The sequence below is a fragment of the Pieris napi genome, chromosome 1, assembly GCF_905475465.1.
Source record: "Pieris napi chromosome 1, ilPieNapi1.2, whole genome shotgun sequence".
NCBI classification, from domain to species: domain Eukaryota; kingdom Metazoa; phylum Arthropoda; class Insecta; order Lepidoptera; family Pieridae; genus Pieris; species Pieris napi.
In genome coordinates, this window is record NC_062234.1 from 3537403 (window position 1) to 3556660 (window position 19258).

The following is a 19258-nucleotide window of genomic DNA, read 5'->3' on the forward strand; positions in this document are numbered from 1 at the left end:
TGCAACTACAAGTGGCACTTTTGATAATAATTGTTTGTTATGGTAAATTGGTAATAGATACAACTTTACATAAATACTTTCAAAATTTAATGAGTGATGACGTCGACATGACGGTTGGTGAAGTCGAGTGTCGACAATCGACATGACGATTGACGAATGACGAAACGGATAACCCATTTTCCGACAGACATGAGAATTATTGAGACATCCTATTGACCCGTCCCACTGGCAAATGACAGCTGACAACAGCTGATAATTATTTACATATGGAATCAGTAAATGTCAGTAATCACTGTCTAGTGTCTTTATAAGATTAGTTTTTGTAATCAAATATCAATAATCAAAACATAGCTTAAAAGTTGGTTGCAGTATGGTTTTGGATTTATATATATCGTACAAATAAATTAATTGTTGTTCACTTCAACGTAGTTCTTTGGCAGTGCTTAGACTTACTGCAATGATCTAATACGTATTAAACGGCTTACGTCATGTCGAAGTTAATTACGTTTTTATTTATTCAATGCATAATATCTGTTATTGCATTGTCTGAGTTTAGTGAAGAGAAGAAAGAAAAAATTATTCATGATTTCATTGAGTACCTGAACAATCTTCCAAGTCATCCATATGTCTATGATGAGGGTGTCTTAGAGAAAGCAGTAAAAATTGTAAGTCTTTATTTATTCTTAATAAATTTAAATTTAATTTATTCTAAATAATATTAAATTTAAGTTCTGTATCACATTGCACTACTATATCTAATAAACAATATGTTTGTACTGTATTACTGCTTAGAATTCAGTTTAACATTTATTTATACTACATAATGATTGATTGTTTTGTCTGAACAAATAATAATAATTAAGTTTATTCTTTTTTATTTTAAACTTAATATTTCCTTAATATAGGATCCTAATGATGATGTCATTCACATAGAAGCTATGCTCAGAGGTGGCAATGAAGACTTTCAGTATGGTAAAAAAAGTGTCAAGTGTTCAGCAAACATTAGAGATTTGCTAGAAGGGAGCATTTCGATTGAGAATCAGCCAGTATGCCAGGAAGTAGAAGATATTACTACTATAAATACATACAATCCAAATTTAGATGAAATAACTGAGCAGTCACCAATTCTACTGGATAATGAAGAAGTAACTGAAGGGGTTTGTATAAATTATGAATTTTATAAATACATGTGATATAAGAGGTTTATAATCATAATAATAGTTTGATTTAATATACCATGTATAAAACATATTATATTAGTTATGTTTTTACTAGGATATCTTAAAATTAGGTACAGCTATAATTTAAACATAAACTGAGACACATGGTCAACTTATAAGAAGTTTTAGGCATAATGTCCTTACATTATTTATAATATAAACCTCTGTTATTGTTTTTGCATTTAAAGAGTAGTTATAATATAAATAACTTATTGATTAATAAATAAAAATACTGTGTATATTTTATTTACCATAAGGGGGCATTGTTGGGGTTAGGAGCTACATCACATATTATGAATATAGGAGCATTCAAGTACATATAACGTAACGAATTTTGGTGGGGGTGGGGGGGATATTCTTATGTAAAACGTTACGATGCGGGGCGGGGATTGAATTACGCGTTATTGATAATATTATTTTAAACTTTCCAGTACCTTACACCACATAATGATAACTTTTAGGTGGAGTCACTAGGTGGTCACGAAACGTTTTACTATACTTGGGTACAGAAAAACGTTACGCATTTTCGTTTAATTACAACATCCGTTGTTTCTACCGTTCCGCGGAAAAGGGCGCTTTATACATGCAAAAAAACTACCCCTAAAATAGCCCTTATCTTTAAATAAGTTTTCCTTAAATTTCACCTATCACCTATAGGTTGTTGTTGTATGGAAAATGGAAACCAAAACTCTGGACAAACTTTGAAGTTTACAAATTTAAACACAGGTCGATTAGTGGATACAAAGCGATTTCAGCTCAATCGCACGAGAAGTTGCATTTTTGGCTGCCATCTATTATACCGCCATTTTGAACTTTTCGATTTAGCGAGGCAGTTGACCGCCCCCAGGGAAACGGATATTTTCAGATTTCATAGTTTCTCCTAAGGCCTGATGAAAATTCAAAACCATAGTCTCATTTCTTCAGCATAGCGCTTTCGGCCGTTTTAACCAAGTATGGCGGCCATCTTGTTTTTAGGTTTATGGACTAAAACCACCCTTCATTTTGTTACCCGTTTTTTACCAAATACCACAAATTCGATCCTGCTAGGTGGCACCGTTTTAAGTGGGCTGTTACATTTTTTTTCGAACCTGCATACCCTGGACTTGCTAGATTTGTTCTCTACTCGATTTTATTCCAAACGAAAACGTTAAAAAACATCCTCCTAAAGGAGAGAGGGACTCTAAAAAAAGCGATGACTGGATGAAACGTAAATTCAGCATTCAGAATATATCAATATTATACATATTGTATAATATTGATATATTATACAATATGTATAATATTGATATATTCTATTAATTAAAAAAAAATTGCCCTAATGCCTAAAAAGGTAGTATGATAAAACAATATATTTCTAATCTGTATAATCGTGTATTCTTTATTTTTAATTGGACTTGCATATAACCAAATACAATATTATCTAAATATTCTTCATTTGCTTAACATAATTGGTAGTAATTTTTATCGCTGTATTGTTCGTATAAATCACCTCATTGTTTGTTATCGATTTGGAATGGTACATTTTTTGCATATTATGCAAATAACAACAATTGTATGCATAATAATTGCTATGACATTTCTTAATATATGTTTGCATTCTTATAATCATGATTCACTTTTTACAGTAGTTATCTTTGCAGTTTTAACATTTTAACAACATAACATTACATTACATACAAATAAATTGATATTTTAGTTCTTGTGCACAAGATTATATTATCCCTATACGTGTTATGAATACCAACTTCTGCATAATTTTTGAAGACAAAAATAAGTAAAAGTAATTTTTGTCCATTAAAATAACTTTGGAAGAACGGCTTTAATTAAAAACCCATCCTGCTTTTTTTAGATTTAGCCTTTAGGTCAATATAAAACTGAAACAAACTGACGAACATGCATACATTTCGAGTTATAGCATATATATATTAGCATACTATAGTAAATCATATTATATATTATGGTAATTAAGAAACAAACATAAAACCATGCAGTAACTATGATTCAGCTGTAGGAAAATACTATACCAACACGTGACTCACACGTATTAACAGAAAATACTAGATATATTATACGATTTGTATACCTAAAATAAATAAAGCCTTTGCGAACTGAAAACTTAAATTATGTTTAATTCGTTTTGATTATTAATTAGTAAATAAATTAGGTATTATTAAAATATTTAAGTAAGTAGATAGTGTAGATATAGCTGCATCGTTTCATGGAAATCGCGCAATTATTACCGATATTAAGATTTTATATGAATTTTTTAAAATTAATTATTATCTTTTAGGTTATATCTGGTGAACAATTTATAGCTGTTCCAAGACGACAGAATGTACCATGCACTGGCTGCGCCGACCACGTCAATCCTGAAGCTGCTGGAGTACGAGAGCTTGCTGAACTAGCAATAAAACATCTGGATAAACACGATCCTGCCGCAAAACATATATTAGAAACTATTGTTGATATAGAGAGACAAGTTCAGGTGATAAAACGTTTACCTACCAAATGTGTTTGATTAGGGTGGCAAATTTATTGCTTTATTCAATAAAAAAAGGATTGTGTGGTTTTATGAAATTTTTCACATAATAGACATTTAACTAAAAAATTTAAACACAGACGAAAAAGTTTTGAGACGATGTTATAAAAGTTTCACTTTAAAAAAAAACTAATATTTTTATTGAACTCTGTGTCTTAGAGAGTACGACATACATAATACTTAACAATTATTTATATTATATACACATATTAATAACAATTATTTAGATTATATACACATATTAAATAATAGTCTATACAATACACGGTCAGCTGCTGCGAACTATAGGCGCCGCCATATTTTCACTTTATCCCTACTCCGCGCCCGACCGTCACGCGACATGCGACACACAGACGAAAAAGTTTAACACTATATAGTAACAATAATTAAAATATTTATGCTTCGCAGGTCGTAAGTGGTATTAAATATACCCTGATTTTGAAGATTAATTTTGATAAATGTTCATCGCCAGAAGGAGAACCTTGTTATGAAAACCGAACTTGTAAAATATCTATACTTGAAAAAACCTGGATAAGGTATACCGATGGAACAAAATACAGAGCAATTACTGCTAATAATTGTACAGAACAGTGGTTATTTGGAGATGAAGGCGAAGTTGTTTCGGCTACCAACGGTACACGCAAGATAAAATTAAAGATAAAAATTAAAGTCAGTGATGGTAATCAAGCAAGTACAGATAAATCCAATGATGTTCCTTTTTTGCAAGAAGAAGTTTTAAATGCTCAACATGATCTGAAATTGGAAACACAATTACCTCAAGACAAAAGTCTGAGTGAGAATGAAGTTAAAAACATAGAGGAACAAATTATTCCTCACCATAGAGTTGAAACTCTTAAAAACGTTGTACACACACGTCCAAACTATTTCGAAACTGATGACTCAAAACCTGCCATTTCCTCTAGCCTAACAAAAGAAAAAAATAACGAAAATCCATACAATACTGCAAATCCGTCTCAGAGTGTAGATAAAACATCATATTTGTCTGAGGAAAGGAAACAAGCAATTGATGATTTATTTAATATTTTGAATTCGGCTGGTTTTAATTCTCCAGATGATACATCTCGCAATAAAAGAAGTTACGATAGTGATTTAAGGATGTTAGGGGTTATTGAAAAATTATATAAGTTAAAAAAGAATATAAAAAATGCTGACTTAATATACTCTTTAGCTCAAAATATGGTTGATTATTTGAACGAAATGGATATTGAAACAAAAAATAGAAGACTAAAAGAAGTTCTTACAGCCGAGGAAGAAATCGTAAATTATCAACATTTCTACTATATACAAGCTCGGGTTGTTGTACCGTGTAACGAAGTAGAGTGTGAAAATGTTGATGGTAAAAGTAAAATATGTAATGGAATTATTGAATTAACTCAGAAAGAATCTATCCAAATTCTAACAACTTTTTGTTATGATGATCAAAAGCCGATTTCTAATGTTGGTAAAATATTTCAAGTACCTTTAGATGATACTTTGTTAAAACACATGATAAACAAAGCAATTAAACAGGTAGAGAGTGATCTTACAAATAAGAATGCAATATTAGTAAAACAGGTCTTAGATGCCACTACTAGGAAAGAGGCTGGTATCATTACAAAAATTATAGTCGAAATCGTATTCACTAACTGCAATAAATCAGTGTCTTATAAAAGAAGAGAGAATTGCACCATCATCGAAAACATGGGTTCAAAAATTTGTGAAATTAACATTATTGAACGGCATTGGATAAAAGAGACAAAAATTACACATTCATGTAAAAATCGAGGGATTGAAGAAACATTTTTGTTTACTAACTTAAACAATCAAGGACATAAGAACCTTCAAGATTCAACAGTTTCAGGTATGCTAAGCCAAGCCTTAAAATTCTTAGAAATAAATTCGAACCGAAACAATAAACAAAGAATTATCGATATTAATAATATTACAACCCAATTGTTTGCCGGACTTCTGACAAATATAAACTTTACGGTTGGTTATACAGAATGTAAAGAAGATTTAATAAATGAAATAGACATTGAATCGTGCAAATTATTACATAATGAACCTGTTCGAAGATGCCAAGTGGTAGTTTGGGATAGACCCTGGTTAGAAGATGGAAGGCAATTAAATGTTACTTGTACCGACGATAACGTCTTAGAAGCTAGAAAAAAAAGATCTTTAAACTTTGTTGGTGGTCCGTCAGAAAAAAACCCAGACGATCCAAAGTATCTGTTATTAGCTGAGGAATCATTAGCGCAATATTTATTGAATACTGGTAATAATAATACATATAAAGTTTTGCGGGTTGATCACGTGACAGTGCAAGTGGTTTCCGGAACTGTTACAAGTATAAAATTTAGCATATCTCCTACAGAAAGCCCTGAAAGTGTAATCCATTGCAGTTCACGAATTTGGGAAAAGGTTTGGATAAATTTCAAAGAAGTAAGTAATATCACTTGTTATAACAAGGCCTCACCAAAAGACAGAAGACATATCCCAGGAGGAGAATCCGATAAAGATACAAACGATCCTCGTTTCGTGACCTTGGCAAGAGAATCATTAAATAAATACGTCCAAAGTTCAGGTTCTTCTAAACAGCACAAGCTGTTAAAGATTAAGAAAGTTACTACACAAGTGGTTTCCGGAACGATGACTAGAATTGATTTTGAAGCTGCTCCTACGAACTGCGAATTACTAGCTGTGAACGAAGAGAGCTCTTCCGATTGCACAGTTGACGGTCATGTCATTAAATGTCATGCTGAAATTTGGGAGCAACCTTGGCTTAATAATAAAGATATTAAAATAGATTGCAATATAAAAGAATCATCTAGGAAAAAAAGAGAGACTTTGGTGGGAGGAGAATCCGATACAGATCCAAACGAGCCTCGTTTCGTGACCTTGGCAAGAGAATCATTAAATAAATACGTCCAAAGTTCAGGTTCTTCTAAACAGCACAAGCTGTTAAAGATTAAGAAAGTTACTACACAAGTGGTTTCCGGAACGATGACTAGAATTGATTTTGAAGCTGCTCCTACGAACTGCGAATTACTAGCTGTGAACGAAGAGAGCTCTTCCGATTGCACAGTTGACGGTCATGTCATTAATTGTCATGCTGAAATTTGGGAGCAACCTTGGCTTAATAATAAAGATATTAAAATAGATTGCAATATAAAAGAATCATCTAGGAAAAAAAGAGAGACTTTGGTGGGAGGAGAATCCGATACAGATCCAAACGATCCTCGTTTCGTGACCTTGGCAAGAGAATCATTAAATAAATACGTCCAAAGTTCAGGTTCTTCTAAACAGCACAAGCTGTTAAAGATTAAGAAAGTTACTACACAAGTGGTTGCCGGAACGATGACTAGAATTAATTTTGAAGCTGCTCCTACGAACTGCGAATTACTAGCTGTGAACGAAGAGAGCTCTTCCGATTGCACAGTTGACGGTCATGTCATTAATTGTCATGCTGAAATTTGGGAGCAACCTTGGCTTAATCATAAAGATATTAAAATAGATTGCAATATAAAAGAATCATCTAGGAAAAAAAGAGAGACTTTGGTGGGAGGAGAATCCGATACAGATCCAAACGATCCTCGTTTCGTGACCTTGGCAAGAGAATCATTAAATAAATACGTCCAAAGTTCAGGTTCTTCTAAACAGCACAAGCTATTAAAGATTAAGAAAGTTACTACACAAGTGGTTTCTGGAACAATGACTAGAATTGATTTTGAAGCTGCTCCTACGAACTGCGAATTACTAGCTGTGGACGAAGAGAGCTCTTCCGATTGCACAGTTGACGGTGATGTCATTAGTTGTCATGCTAAAATTTGGGAACAACCTTGGCTTAATAATAAAGATATTAAAATAGATTGCAATATAAAAGAATCATCTAGGAAAAAAAGAGAGACTTTGGTGGGAGGAGAATCCGATACAGATCCAAACGATCCTCGTTTCGTGACCTTGGCAAGAGAATCATTAAATAAATACGTCCAAAGTTCAGGTTCTTCTAAACAGCACAAGCTGTTAAAGATTGAGAAAGTTACTACACAAGTGGTTTCCGGAACGATGACTAGAATTGATTTTGAAGCTGCTCCTACGAACTGCGAATTACTAGCTGTGAACGAAGAGAGCTCTTCCGATTGCACAGTTGACGGTGATGTCATTAGTTGTCATGCTAAAATTTGGGAACAACCTTGGCTTAATAATAAAGATATTACAATAAATTGCAATATAAAAGAATCATCTAGGAAAAAAAGAGAGACTTTGGTGGGAGGAGAATCCGATACAGATCCAAACGATCCTCGTTTCGTGACCTTGGCAAGAGAATCATTAAATAAATACGTCCAAAGTTCAGGTTCTTCTAAACAGCACAAGCTGTTAAAGATTAAGAAAGTTACTACACAAGTGGTTTCCGGAACGATGACTAGAATTGATTTTGAAGCTGCTCCAACGAACTGCGAATTACTAGCTGTGGACGAAGAGAGCTCTTCCGATTGCACAGTTGACGGTGATGTCATTAGTTGTCATGCTAAAATTTGGGAACAACCTTGGCTTAATAATAAAGATATTACAATAAATTGCAATATAAAAGAATCATCTAGGAAAAAAAGAGAGATTAAGGTGGGAGGAGAATCCGATAAAGATCCAAGTGATCCTCGTTTCGTGACCTTGGCAAGAGAATCATTAAATAAATACGTCCAAAGTTCAGGTTCTTCTAAACAGCACAAGCTATTAAAGATTAAGAAAGTTACTACACAAGTGGTTTCCGGAACGATGACTAGAATTGATTTTGAAGCTGCTCCTACGAACTGCGAATTACTAGCTGTGGACGAAGAGAGCTCTTCCGATTGCACAGTTGACGGTGATGTCATTAGTTGTCATGCTAAAATTTGGGAGCAACCTTGGCTTAATAATAAAGATATTACAATAAATTGCAATATAAAAGAATCATCTAGGAAAAAAAGAGAGATTAAGGTGGGAGGAGAATCCGATAAAGATCCAAGTGATCCTCGTTTCGTGACCTTGGCAAGAGAATCATTATATAAATACGTCCAAAGTTCAGGTTCTTCTAAACAGCACAAGCTGTTAAAGATTAAGAAAGTTACTACACAAGTGGTTTCCGGAACGATGACTAGAATTGATTTTGAAGCTGCTCCTACGAACTGCGAATTACTAGATGTGGACGAAGAGAGCTCTTCCGATTGCACAGTTGATGGTGATGTCATTAGTTGTCATGCTAAAATTTGGGAGCAACCTTGGCTTAATAATAAAGATATTAAAATAGATTGCAATATAAAAGAATCATCTAGGAAAAAAAGAGAGATTTTGGTGGGAGGACAATCCGATCAAGATCCAAACTTCTTCCAATCACCTCAAGATTTTTTAAGTTTTAGTAAGACTAGAACGAAGAGACATGCAGATGAAGATTACGTCGATGATGATACGAAATTCTACTTCGCTTCTCGTGCTGTTCAACATCTTAATGACAATTCAAATACTAACAATTTACAAAAGCTTATAACAATTCATGCATTTCAAAGTAAAACAGTTATGCATGAGAATATAATTAGAATGTACATTGAAACTGCCCACACATACTGTTTGCGTCATCAAGATGAAGCTGATCTAGCTGATTGTGAAGAGTTATCTGGTATGTTTCATAAAATTTGTTTCGTGAAAATACTTTCGTCGCCGGATGATGAGTTAATTGTACACAGCATTAATGTTGTTTGTAATGATGAGAAAAGTTTTTCCACGATCACAGGTATATCATTAAAGGATCTTATTGTAGCATCTATAACGGAATTAGAAGCTTCGCCGAAAATTAAAAATAAGATTGTACCCCACGGCGAGCCTCATTTTATACCGCGCTTGGACCCTCAAGTTCCAATCAAGTTGAGTTTCCTTATTGCATTCACTAATTGTAGCAAAGATGTTGAATTTGACATATTTAGCCTACAAATGATAAATGACTTGCAGACGCCTTGTTCTGTTGATGAGGTGAGACCGTCTAAATCGTGTACATCTTACATTTGGACAACAGCAAAGACGAACAAAATTAAAAGACTGAAAGTTAAATGTTCTCTTCCACATATGATGCGAAAGAGAAGATCTATATCTCTGGACGTTTCGAACGCAACATCTGATGAGGTCACTATACATAATTTAGTCAAAGAATCTATAGAAAAACTGGAAATGATGTCACAGCATAAATACAAGCAGAGGCTTTTACAAATAAATCATTACTCATCTAAAATAACCAGTGGTCGTGTTACAACTATTAACTTTGAGGTCGGATATACGTCTTGTCTTAAATATGAAGCGGTTGAAAATATTACAAATTGCCAGTTTTTGGAACATTTACCAAGGAGACGTTGTATATCGACTGTTTGGCAGCGTTTGTGGTTAGATAATGGTAACAATATTGAAGTAAATTGTGAAGATGATGAAACGCCTTTAGAAGCCCATGTTGAATTCGAAAATCCCGAACAAGCGATGCAGATGGCGAAAGAAGCCTTGAAACACATCGAGGCGAAATATCCGCATCCTCGCCGACAGAAAGTCGTAAGAATATTTTCATTAGAAAAGCAAACTATAGCTGGCATACATTATCGCATGAAAATTGAAATAGGAAATACAAATTGCTTAGCATTAAGCTTGAATGATACATGCAAATTAGTTGGTAATATGGGCGATAACAGATTTTGTAGAGTCAACGTGTGGATACGCCCCTGGACGGATCATGCGCCCAATTATCGTGTGTCCTGTGACTATGAGGAAGGTGTTAACACCGAGATATACGTGCACTTGCAAGCCGAACAATTATTTTTTGACTTTATAACTACTTACAGGCCTGAATATATTGACGATCATACTGAAATGGCGAAACGATTTGAAATATTTAAGAATAACGTTAAAACAATTCACGAACTGAATGTGAATGAGAGGGGAACGGCACGTTACGCAGTTACGAGATTTACCGATTTGTCGTATGAGGAGTTTAGCAACAAGTACTTAGGATTAAAGCCTGGTCTGAGGGATCAAAATCAAATACCTTTTAGGATGGCAGACATCCCGGATGTGAAAATACCAGATAAATTTGATTGGAGAGAGTATGGTGCTGTAACAGAAGTGAAGAATCAAGGTTCTTGCGGCAGCTGTTGGGCTTTCAGTGTTACTGGTAATTATTTATCGTCTTTATTTACATTACGATTACAGTTAGCTACGTCGATCATAAGACGTTTATGGTATCAAGGATAATTATATATTATACTAGTGGACCCCACAGACGTTGTCCTGATATTTTAAGCGATTAGGATATTATACAAAGTATGAAAGTACCGACTGCAGCGCCATCTGCCGGGCTCATTTGTGAATCTAAACTATTCAGGGCTCCACCCAAACGCATACAAAAAAAATAATTCAAATAGTTCCAGCCGTTTAAGAGGAATTTTGTGACATACACATGTACAGTATTATATATATGTAAGCTATCCTATCTTTTAAGTTGATTGATTGAAATCGGTTAAGTAGTTTAGGAGTCCATAGCGGACAAACAACGTGACGCGTAATTTATATATATTAAGATATAATTATCCTAGATACCATAAACGTTACCATTTCACAGACAGGTACAAAAATATAATTTACATTCAGTTGTAATATGCTAACGTAACGTTTGTAGGGATTTGTTTCGTATCTAAAATATGTAGAATACTGTTTCTCAGAAAACTTTCCTGTTAGAATGTACGTAGATGTTATAATAAAATCAATATTTAGTCAATACATTTTATTCTGAGACTAACCAAGTGCAAAATTTTGTAAACAATTTAGTAGTTCAACAAAAGGGCCTATCGTTATAAAATAAGGAGTTATAAAATCCATTGCCTTCCAAAATAAGTATACTCTAACACTTAAAAATATCGGTTGTCTGTAGTCGGTTTACTGACGATAGTTGAACGTGACAACGTCATAAGAAAATACTGATGGAATGGTTGCATTCTTCAAAAGAAAATTTTAATTTTATTTGTTAGATAGATATTTTGTATGGATATTGAGAAGGAAGTAAATGGAAATCACAATTGAATTGATCAAGTTACATTTATTAGTACGCATAAATACAATTATGTCAATTTTTGTGTGCAAGCGAGAGCGCGGAACGAGTGCTCTCGCTTGCACTTCAAGCCTTAAATGGAACGCCTCAGAGGTAACCCCGCATGAGTCATGTTTTTTCGTGCGTGCAGCATCCATCGAATTATAAGACGTTGTCACGTCAAAAACTTAGTATTCATATCAATTATAAGTTCGCGATTAAATAATAACGTCTTAGATCTTTTTACATCTATGCAGGCAACGTCGAGGGTCAGTGGAAGATTAAAACAGGTGAACTTGTATCTCTCTCCGAACAAGAGTTGGTGGATTGTGACAAACTCGATGAGGGTTGCAACGGCGGTCTTCCTGATAATGCTTACAGGTAAAATTATTTATTTAATTAATGTGTAGGTCATAAAACAATATGTATGTTTTACTGTAAAAGCTCGAACTACGGTTAATCTTAAGATTTAAGTGTAAGTCTTAGGATTTACCGTACCGAGTTGGTAAATGTAAGTATTTCTGAAAATACGACGATTTTTTCGAGGTTTTACCATTCGAATTCAGTATATGCTAGGTTTTACCAATGTCAGCTGGTAGATGTTGTTTTTAGGAATAAAACTATGAGTAAATCTTAAATATTTACTTTAATGAACTATTAGACAAAACAGGTACATAGTATTATAAAGGTATCATATAATAGTAATAAGTACAAACTAATACCAACTTATTTAAATTATTTTGAAAAAAACACATAACGTATATCTCTGAATATCTCAATCTCTATCATATCTATCTAACTGAATCAGTAGTTCTCTATTTGGCATTTCAACGAAATACAAACATAATGCTTACATAAGCTAGTCTAACTTTAAAATTGTTTTTGTTTTTCAACATTTACCGTGCCATTAATGTAAATCCTAAGATTTACCAACGGAATGGTGGTAAGAGTTCGAATCGCAAACCTTTTGGGACATTTACCATTAGGAATTGGTAGATATTAGGTTTTACTGGAATATCTTAGGATTTACTGCAGTTCAAGCTTTTACAGTAACATATGGATAAAACATCATCAATAATATTAGATAGAAATATAAAATTTTGATGTAGAAATCGAAAATGACAAAATTGAGGAACATAAGGCGCACGTATGAGCAACGCTATTGATTAACAAGTGTAAACATTCTAGAATGCTTTACACTTACACAGTATGCAAAACCATTAAAAGATAACCGAAAATATTAAAAAAAGTACGGCCGCTGGCCTTTTTTTTGAAGTCGAAGTTACAAGTCTATTAACGGCAAAATACACTGTTTAAAAAAATATATTTTAAAGCTTTATTGACAGTTTGGAATAGTTGGCAGAAAGTACATGAATTGAAATGAACAGGATAGGCAAGTAATATAACGTCATCGATGCGAGTCATTTGCCTAGCTGTTTGATTAACTGGTTGAATATCATTCATTCGCTAGTTGAACGGAGCTAGGCTGTTAATTGTACTCTATCAAGTGAGCAATGCAAATGTATGGGTCGATTTTATATATCGACATTTTATTAATACAAGATATATAGCTATAGCTATACATAGCTATATATAGCTTAGATTTTTGTATAGTCCAACTAACTGAAGGAAACAAAATAATTATAACTTTTTTATTGAAAACTTTACATGTAATATCCTATTATTAATACCAGCCTTAATTATTTCAAGAACGAATCAAAATGTTACGGTGTGTTTCAATTTTTATGCTTTGTATGTGTTGATTTGGTTTATGTTTTTATAATTATTATTTTGATAGCATTCTTGTAAAATTCCTTATCTGATACATAAATTTCATATAGTCCTGTTGTGTTTCATTAATTGAAATATCTAATATGTATATAAAATTCTCGTGTCACAATGTTCGTTCCCATACGAGAACTGAGAATCGGCTACTATCTATCTTTCAAACCCCTAAGTAATAAGGGGTGGATAAAACTTAAAATTTTTAAAATACATCATACAAAAATACATACATCCCTTAATTTTCACCCCTCTACGGTCAACCCCTATGTTTTATTATTGATAGTTAATTTTATTGAACTAAAAAAATGTTTCCAAGAAATAATATACATGTCAAAATGTTTGCCGGGTCGGCTAGTATATAATATTATTTTAATTTCTAACCTTTATATTATAGCTATTGTATGTTTTGTTTGTGCAAAAGAATCTTGAACTGTTGATAAGGTTACGAATAAAACTCAAATCCGTATTATCTCTATCTGTAACGTTAAGAATGCGCTTATCGCAAAACAAGTTAGCGAAAAGTTTCATATTATCGTTTTCATATTTGGGTCACGGCAACTTCGATGTTACAAACAAATTGATTTATTCGCCTTTAGGGTTACAAAAATAGACATCGAAGTAAACTAATGTCAAATATTATGTATTAAGTGTTGCCCATATACTACAATTAATAGTTATCTTATGCTTTTTATTTGTTGTAAAATGATTAATGATTTATCATAAATATTTAGTGCTAAGTCAGTATATGTATGACATATAACGTATTGTATGTTGACATACGGGAGCCATAATCTCGTTTTTTAATTTTACCCTGAGACCCGAATATCGACATGTACTAAGTACAGACCCTAGACCTAAATCTGAGAAATGGATGAAAGTGTTATGATCAATATTTATGAAAATTAATGAAGAACACGTAAACAATATGGTATTTCTTTTAAAGAATATAAAAACTTTGTTAATTGTTTATGAGTTTATCCAAAAAAAAAACATTTTTATAATACACAGAATGCCCATTATTTTATATTTAAAGGTTTAGGTTTTTAAATTGTTAGGTTAATTTTTGTATCGAAATAATGTTAAACTGGACTGGTAGAAAGTTATTTTCTTGTGTAAGTACACAATAAAGAAATCAATAAAACTCTATTTAGAATATAGTTGACTACAGTGAAGGTATTTCTTCGTTTAATCTTTATAATAATTATCGTTTTAAACAGTTACTCCGATAGAACTATTACAAGTAGGGAATGCAATCCCGATCCCGCGGGATTCTGATCTCGCGAGATCCCGTGCAATTCTTCGGGATCAATCCCGAAGCACAATATGACGAGATCCCGTTCGGGATTGACGGGATTGGGAAATACTGATTTAGTTAGTGCAGAACATACGTTGCGTTTCATGATTCGAAAGCTAGAAGACCTAAAAACTACTCTCTCAGAAAAGTTGGTCTCTTCGATGATAAATCCAAATAATGGAAAGGCAACGAGACTTTCCAATTGCCAAGCAAATATCGAAATAGAGATTAATAGAGAGTAGTAGTAGGAATATGTATAAGTGCTACTGCTACACTAACTAATACATCACTTTAATTAGAAGAAACTCTCCGAGCGTCTAAAAGTCCTTTTACACGTGTATCCACAAGCTTAGACAAATTAGAGTCAGTAATAAAAAAAGAAATGGATTTATTTGAGTGTAGAGGAACAAGGGGGCGATTTTTGCAGTTTACATAATAAAATTGCTTATTCACGCTGTAGCCAACCAGTGATGAGTTGGAGAGAGCATTCTCAGCAGCTGGGTACATCGCAACGAACATTAGATCCCGGTTATCAGAAAGCATTCTTGATACACTTTTTTTTTTTTAAAAGTAACTTTTAAAACTATATCTACTTTTGTTTTGATTATGTTTATGTTAGTAAAACTGTTAATTATTAAGTTAGCCTTAGTTTTCTTTCAAATAATAATTTGTTTTAAATAACGTCATTATCACAAAGAAGCAGTTTTTATCGTATTCAGTCATGTGAAATTCACATTTTTTAAACTGGACGAGATCTCGAAAATCTCGGGATCCCGCTGGATTGATATTTCTAATCCCGCGGGATCTCGAATTTACGATCTCGAGTCGAGATTGCATTCCCTAATTACAAGTGATAATATATTTTTTTTTTACAGGGCAATTGAACAATTGGGTGGTTTAGAAGCTGAAAACGATTATCCATACGAAGGAGTCGACGATAAATGTCTATACAACAAGACGTTATCAAGGGTGCACATAAGTGGAGCGCTTAATATCTCGTCAAATGAGACTGATATGGCCAAATGGCTCACACAAAATGGACCTATATCGATTGGTAAGGAAAATTATTATTAAATTAATTCCTTCAATTTATGTCTTGGTTTTAATGTATAAAGGTATTATTTTAAATTTACGGTACTAGCACGCCAAAGCGCGGCGTAGCCGATTATGACCATGGTCTAGTATGAATGAATCTGGAATGGTGTTAAAATTATCGACAAATTTATCTCAATTTGTTTGTATGGAAAAATAGGGTTATTAGTTAATTACATTTTCCTGTTACCAAAATATGCATATAACATCCTTGCAATATAAAAAGAATGCTATAACGGGTTTTCTACATTGTAGACATATTACTTGATTCTTTGTGTCCGTCACTAACTTATAGCATACTTGTAATTTTTATTAAAAGATTTGATCTAAAATAAATATTATTAAATTAAATTTGTCGATTATGAATAAGAATGATAATTAACAAGTACGCTTAATAGCGTATACGTAATCGAAAGAGAGATTAGCGCTAAATATTACTCCGTTGTCAAATTCGTTTTTGACAACGGAGTAATATTTTAAACCCTTAGCTAAGTTCAATTCAAATTTTTATTCAAATGTATATAATTAAGCAGTATTATATAGAGTTAATTTAAACACATTTCAATATACAATACCTATACGCTTCGTTGGTAATCAAAATAATAATATTACTTATGATTACCTTAATTATATCTCCGACTTGATAACAAATTCGGAAATTCGGAAAGTTTCTCTGAATTTTTCTGTACAGTTGTGAGAAATTCAGATTTATTTATTTAATTATAAGTAATCTTACAGCTAACATACATAATATTACAAAACAAACACTTAGACAGTACAGAAAGCCAAAACAGTAATTTGGTAGTAAATAATACTAAACATCGAGATTACTAAGGAAATATCTAACCCTACTAATCGACTATCACTTCAAATTACACTAAGCACATGTTCAATTAGAGTAATTTGAACCAAATTCTCTCACGACAGTGAACGGCCTAACTACACGAAAGTGTTCCATAGATAATGGATAAAAAGGGTTTGGCGCGTTTTAGTATCGTGTACAGATACCGGCAAACTTCTTAAGCATTAAACAAGGGAGTGGGGGAAAGTTTGCGCATCGTACACATAAACGTCAACTAATTTACCAATCACGCGACCAACACGTCACTCACCCGCCGCCGCGCACCACCGCCTGCCGCCCAGTGATATCTAAAAATCGCTTCTGCGCAGGCAAGGACATTTGTTCAAGATGTTTGCCAGTATCTGTACCTAATATGCGGACATGATCTTAATTTAACCTATTATATAGTTATTCATACATAAATAACTAAACGATTTAAATTCTTACAATTAAAAGTAATCACGCGTCTCTCTGTTAAATTGTTTCAACTGTAATTAAAAGACATAATAGAGTTGTAGTTAGAACGTGTAAGAAGATTTTGTTATTACGAGAAAGGAGTAGAAGTAAAAGCGTTTCTTATTTTTTTTTTAATAATCTACTTATATGGTTTTGGAATTAATAAGGTATAGCTACTTAAAATGTTGTTTAGTAGTATGAATAACTGTTTTATCATATTGAAATAATTGTCATTATCGTATTTCCTGTTTACGAATGCCAAACCACAGAGGCGTGTTAAACAATATAACATTGTTTAATCCAAATTGGCATAATATATTTGGTTTATACGAATGCATTCTTTAAGAGCCTAACCTCACTAAAAAGTGATAAAAGTTGTGAACTATTTAAAAAAAATTTAAAAAAGCGTACCTAACCTATGAGTTTGATGACCCGACATAAAAATATAACAATAATTATAAGTGGTATTATTGTGGTTCAATAAATATTCCATGATAAAAAAATCAAAATGCCCAATTTTAAGTGATTCTTTTATTACGTCTGATCAAGGCAAGCACTGCTTGCCGCGGTCTCTTTGTTAGCTCAAGGTCAACGTTACACAGGCTCTTACGGATTAAAATGCGAATTTATGACAATATTTATACAGCTCGACGACATACTGTATGTAAAGCTTTCGAAAGGTTAATTTAATCTAAATCGTATACATGCTTTTTCAGGTTAATTTACATTGAAAGTGCCTCAATACAACCTGTTAAAGGAGCTTCTATTACTTGAAAAAAAAATCATAGCCAATTAAACGCTAAAATTAGTGTTGTTCGCTTTCTTATACCAGTTGATTCACCAATCTAAATTTTGGGGGTTCGGTTCAAAGATACTTTATTTCTCAAAGAATTACATTCATTTAGTGAGAAATTTTAGAGTAGGTTTCTAATAATCTACATCGTATTATGAAATTATTTAAAAATAAGCTATATAAAACAAAAATATTACTTAAAATAAAGTGCAGGTAGGTCGCATCGATGTTAAAACACGCACTGTGTGACCTGAATAGTACTAATTTTGATAATAAGGATAACGATAATAACGAGGTTGATCCGTTGTTATATAATAATAAAAATCACCGTCTTTATAAATTATTAGCTGTGCCCGTACGTAAATATAGATAAACTCAATAAATTGAAAATCCAATAAAAAATATTTTGTATTTAAAAGTAATTAAAAAAAAAAAATTATTTGATTAAATGCGATTTAGGTATAACAACGGTCAAAAAGGTAATTTCCATCTTTGAAATTATAAGGGATCTACATCCCAGAATAAATAAAATATTTTTTAAATAAATAAATCACACGTTAAAAATCTGATACATAATTTATATGTAATGTAGGTATCAATGCAAACGCGATGCAGTTCTACGTGGGTGGCGTCTCTCATCCGTGGCGGATGTTGTGCAGCCCTAAAAACTTGGATCACGGAGTCCTTATCGTGGGATATGGTGTCAAAGGTAAGGGCTAAAATAGATATGCTATTTGTTACCAAAATAAAAATACATAAGGTGGCTTCCAATCCAAAGCTACAACTTCTTGCCAATAGAATTAAAAAAAGGAAAAAAAAACTTATACAGTTGAAGCAAACATAAGTTACGTTTGAGCTTTGTTAACTAACGAAACAGTTATCAGTACATCTAAACATACAAATAATATGTAAATTTGCGGGTATATGTAAATAAGTTTTAAATTCTGCAATTGTACCCACACTATTTATAAATTGCAGACTACCCTCTCTTCCACAAGCATCTGCCTTATTGGATAGTGAAGAACTCGTGGGGTACGTCGTGGGGCGAACAGGGTTATTATCGAGTTTACAGAGGAGACGGGACCTGCGGTGTTAATTTAATGGCTAGTAGTTCTATAGTTTAGAAAAAATGTGTACGTATTGCAA

The 19258-nt window shown here is 32.8% G+C and overlaps 1 protein-coding gene across 1 annotated transcript; it reads left to right on the top strand.

Moving 5' to 3' along the window:
- Positions 1–284: 284 nt before the first annotated feature.
- On the top strand, positions 285–19258 carry LOC125052076. The gene is made up of 9 exons (XM_047652748.1): positions 285–665; positions 906–1157; positions 3511–3705; positions 4168–5971; positions 6287–10939; positions 12109–12232; positions 15806–15984; positions 18705–18821; positions 19091–19258. The coding sequence occupies exons 1-9, from the start codon at positions 489–491 to the stop codon at positions 19234–19236; spliced, it is 7647 nt and encodes a 2548-aa protein (XP_047508704.1). The 5' UTR covers positions 285–488; the 3' UTR covers positions 19237–19258.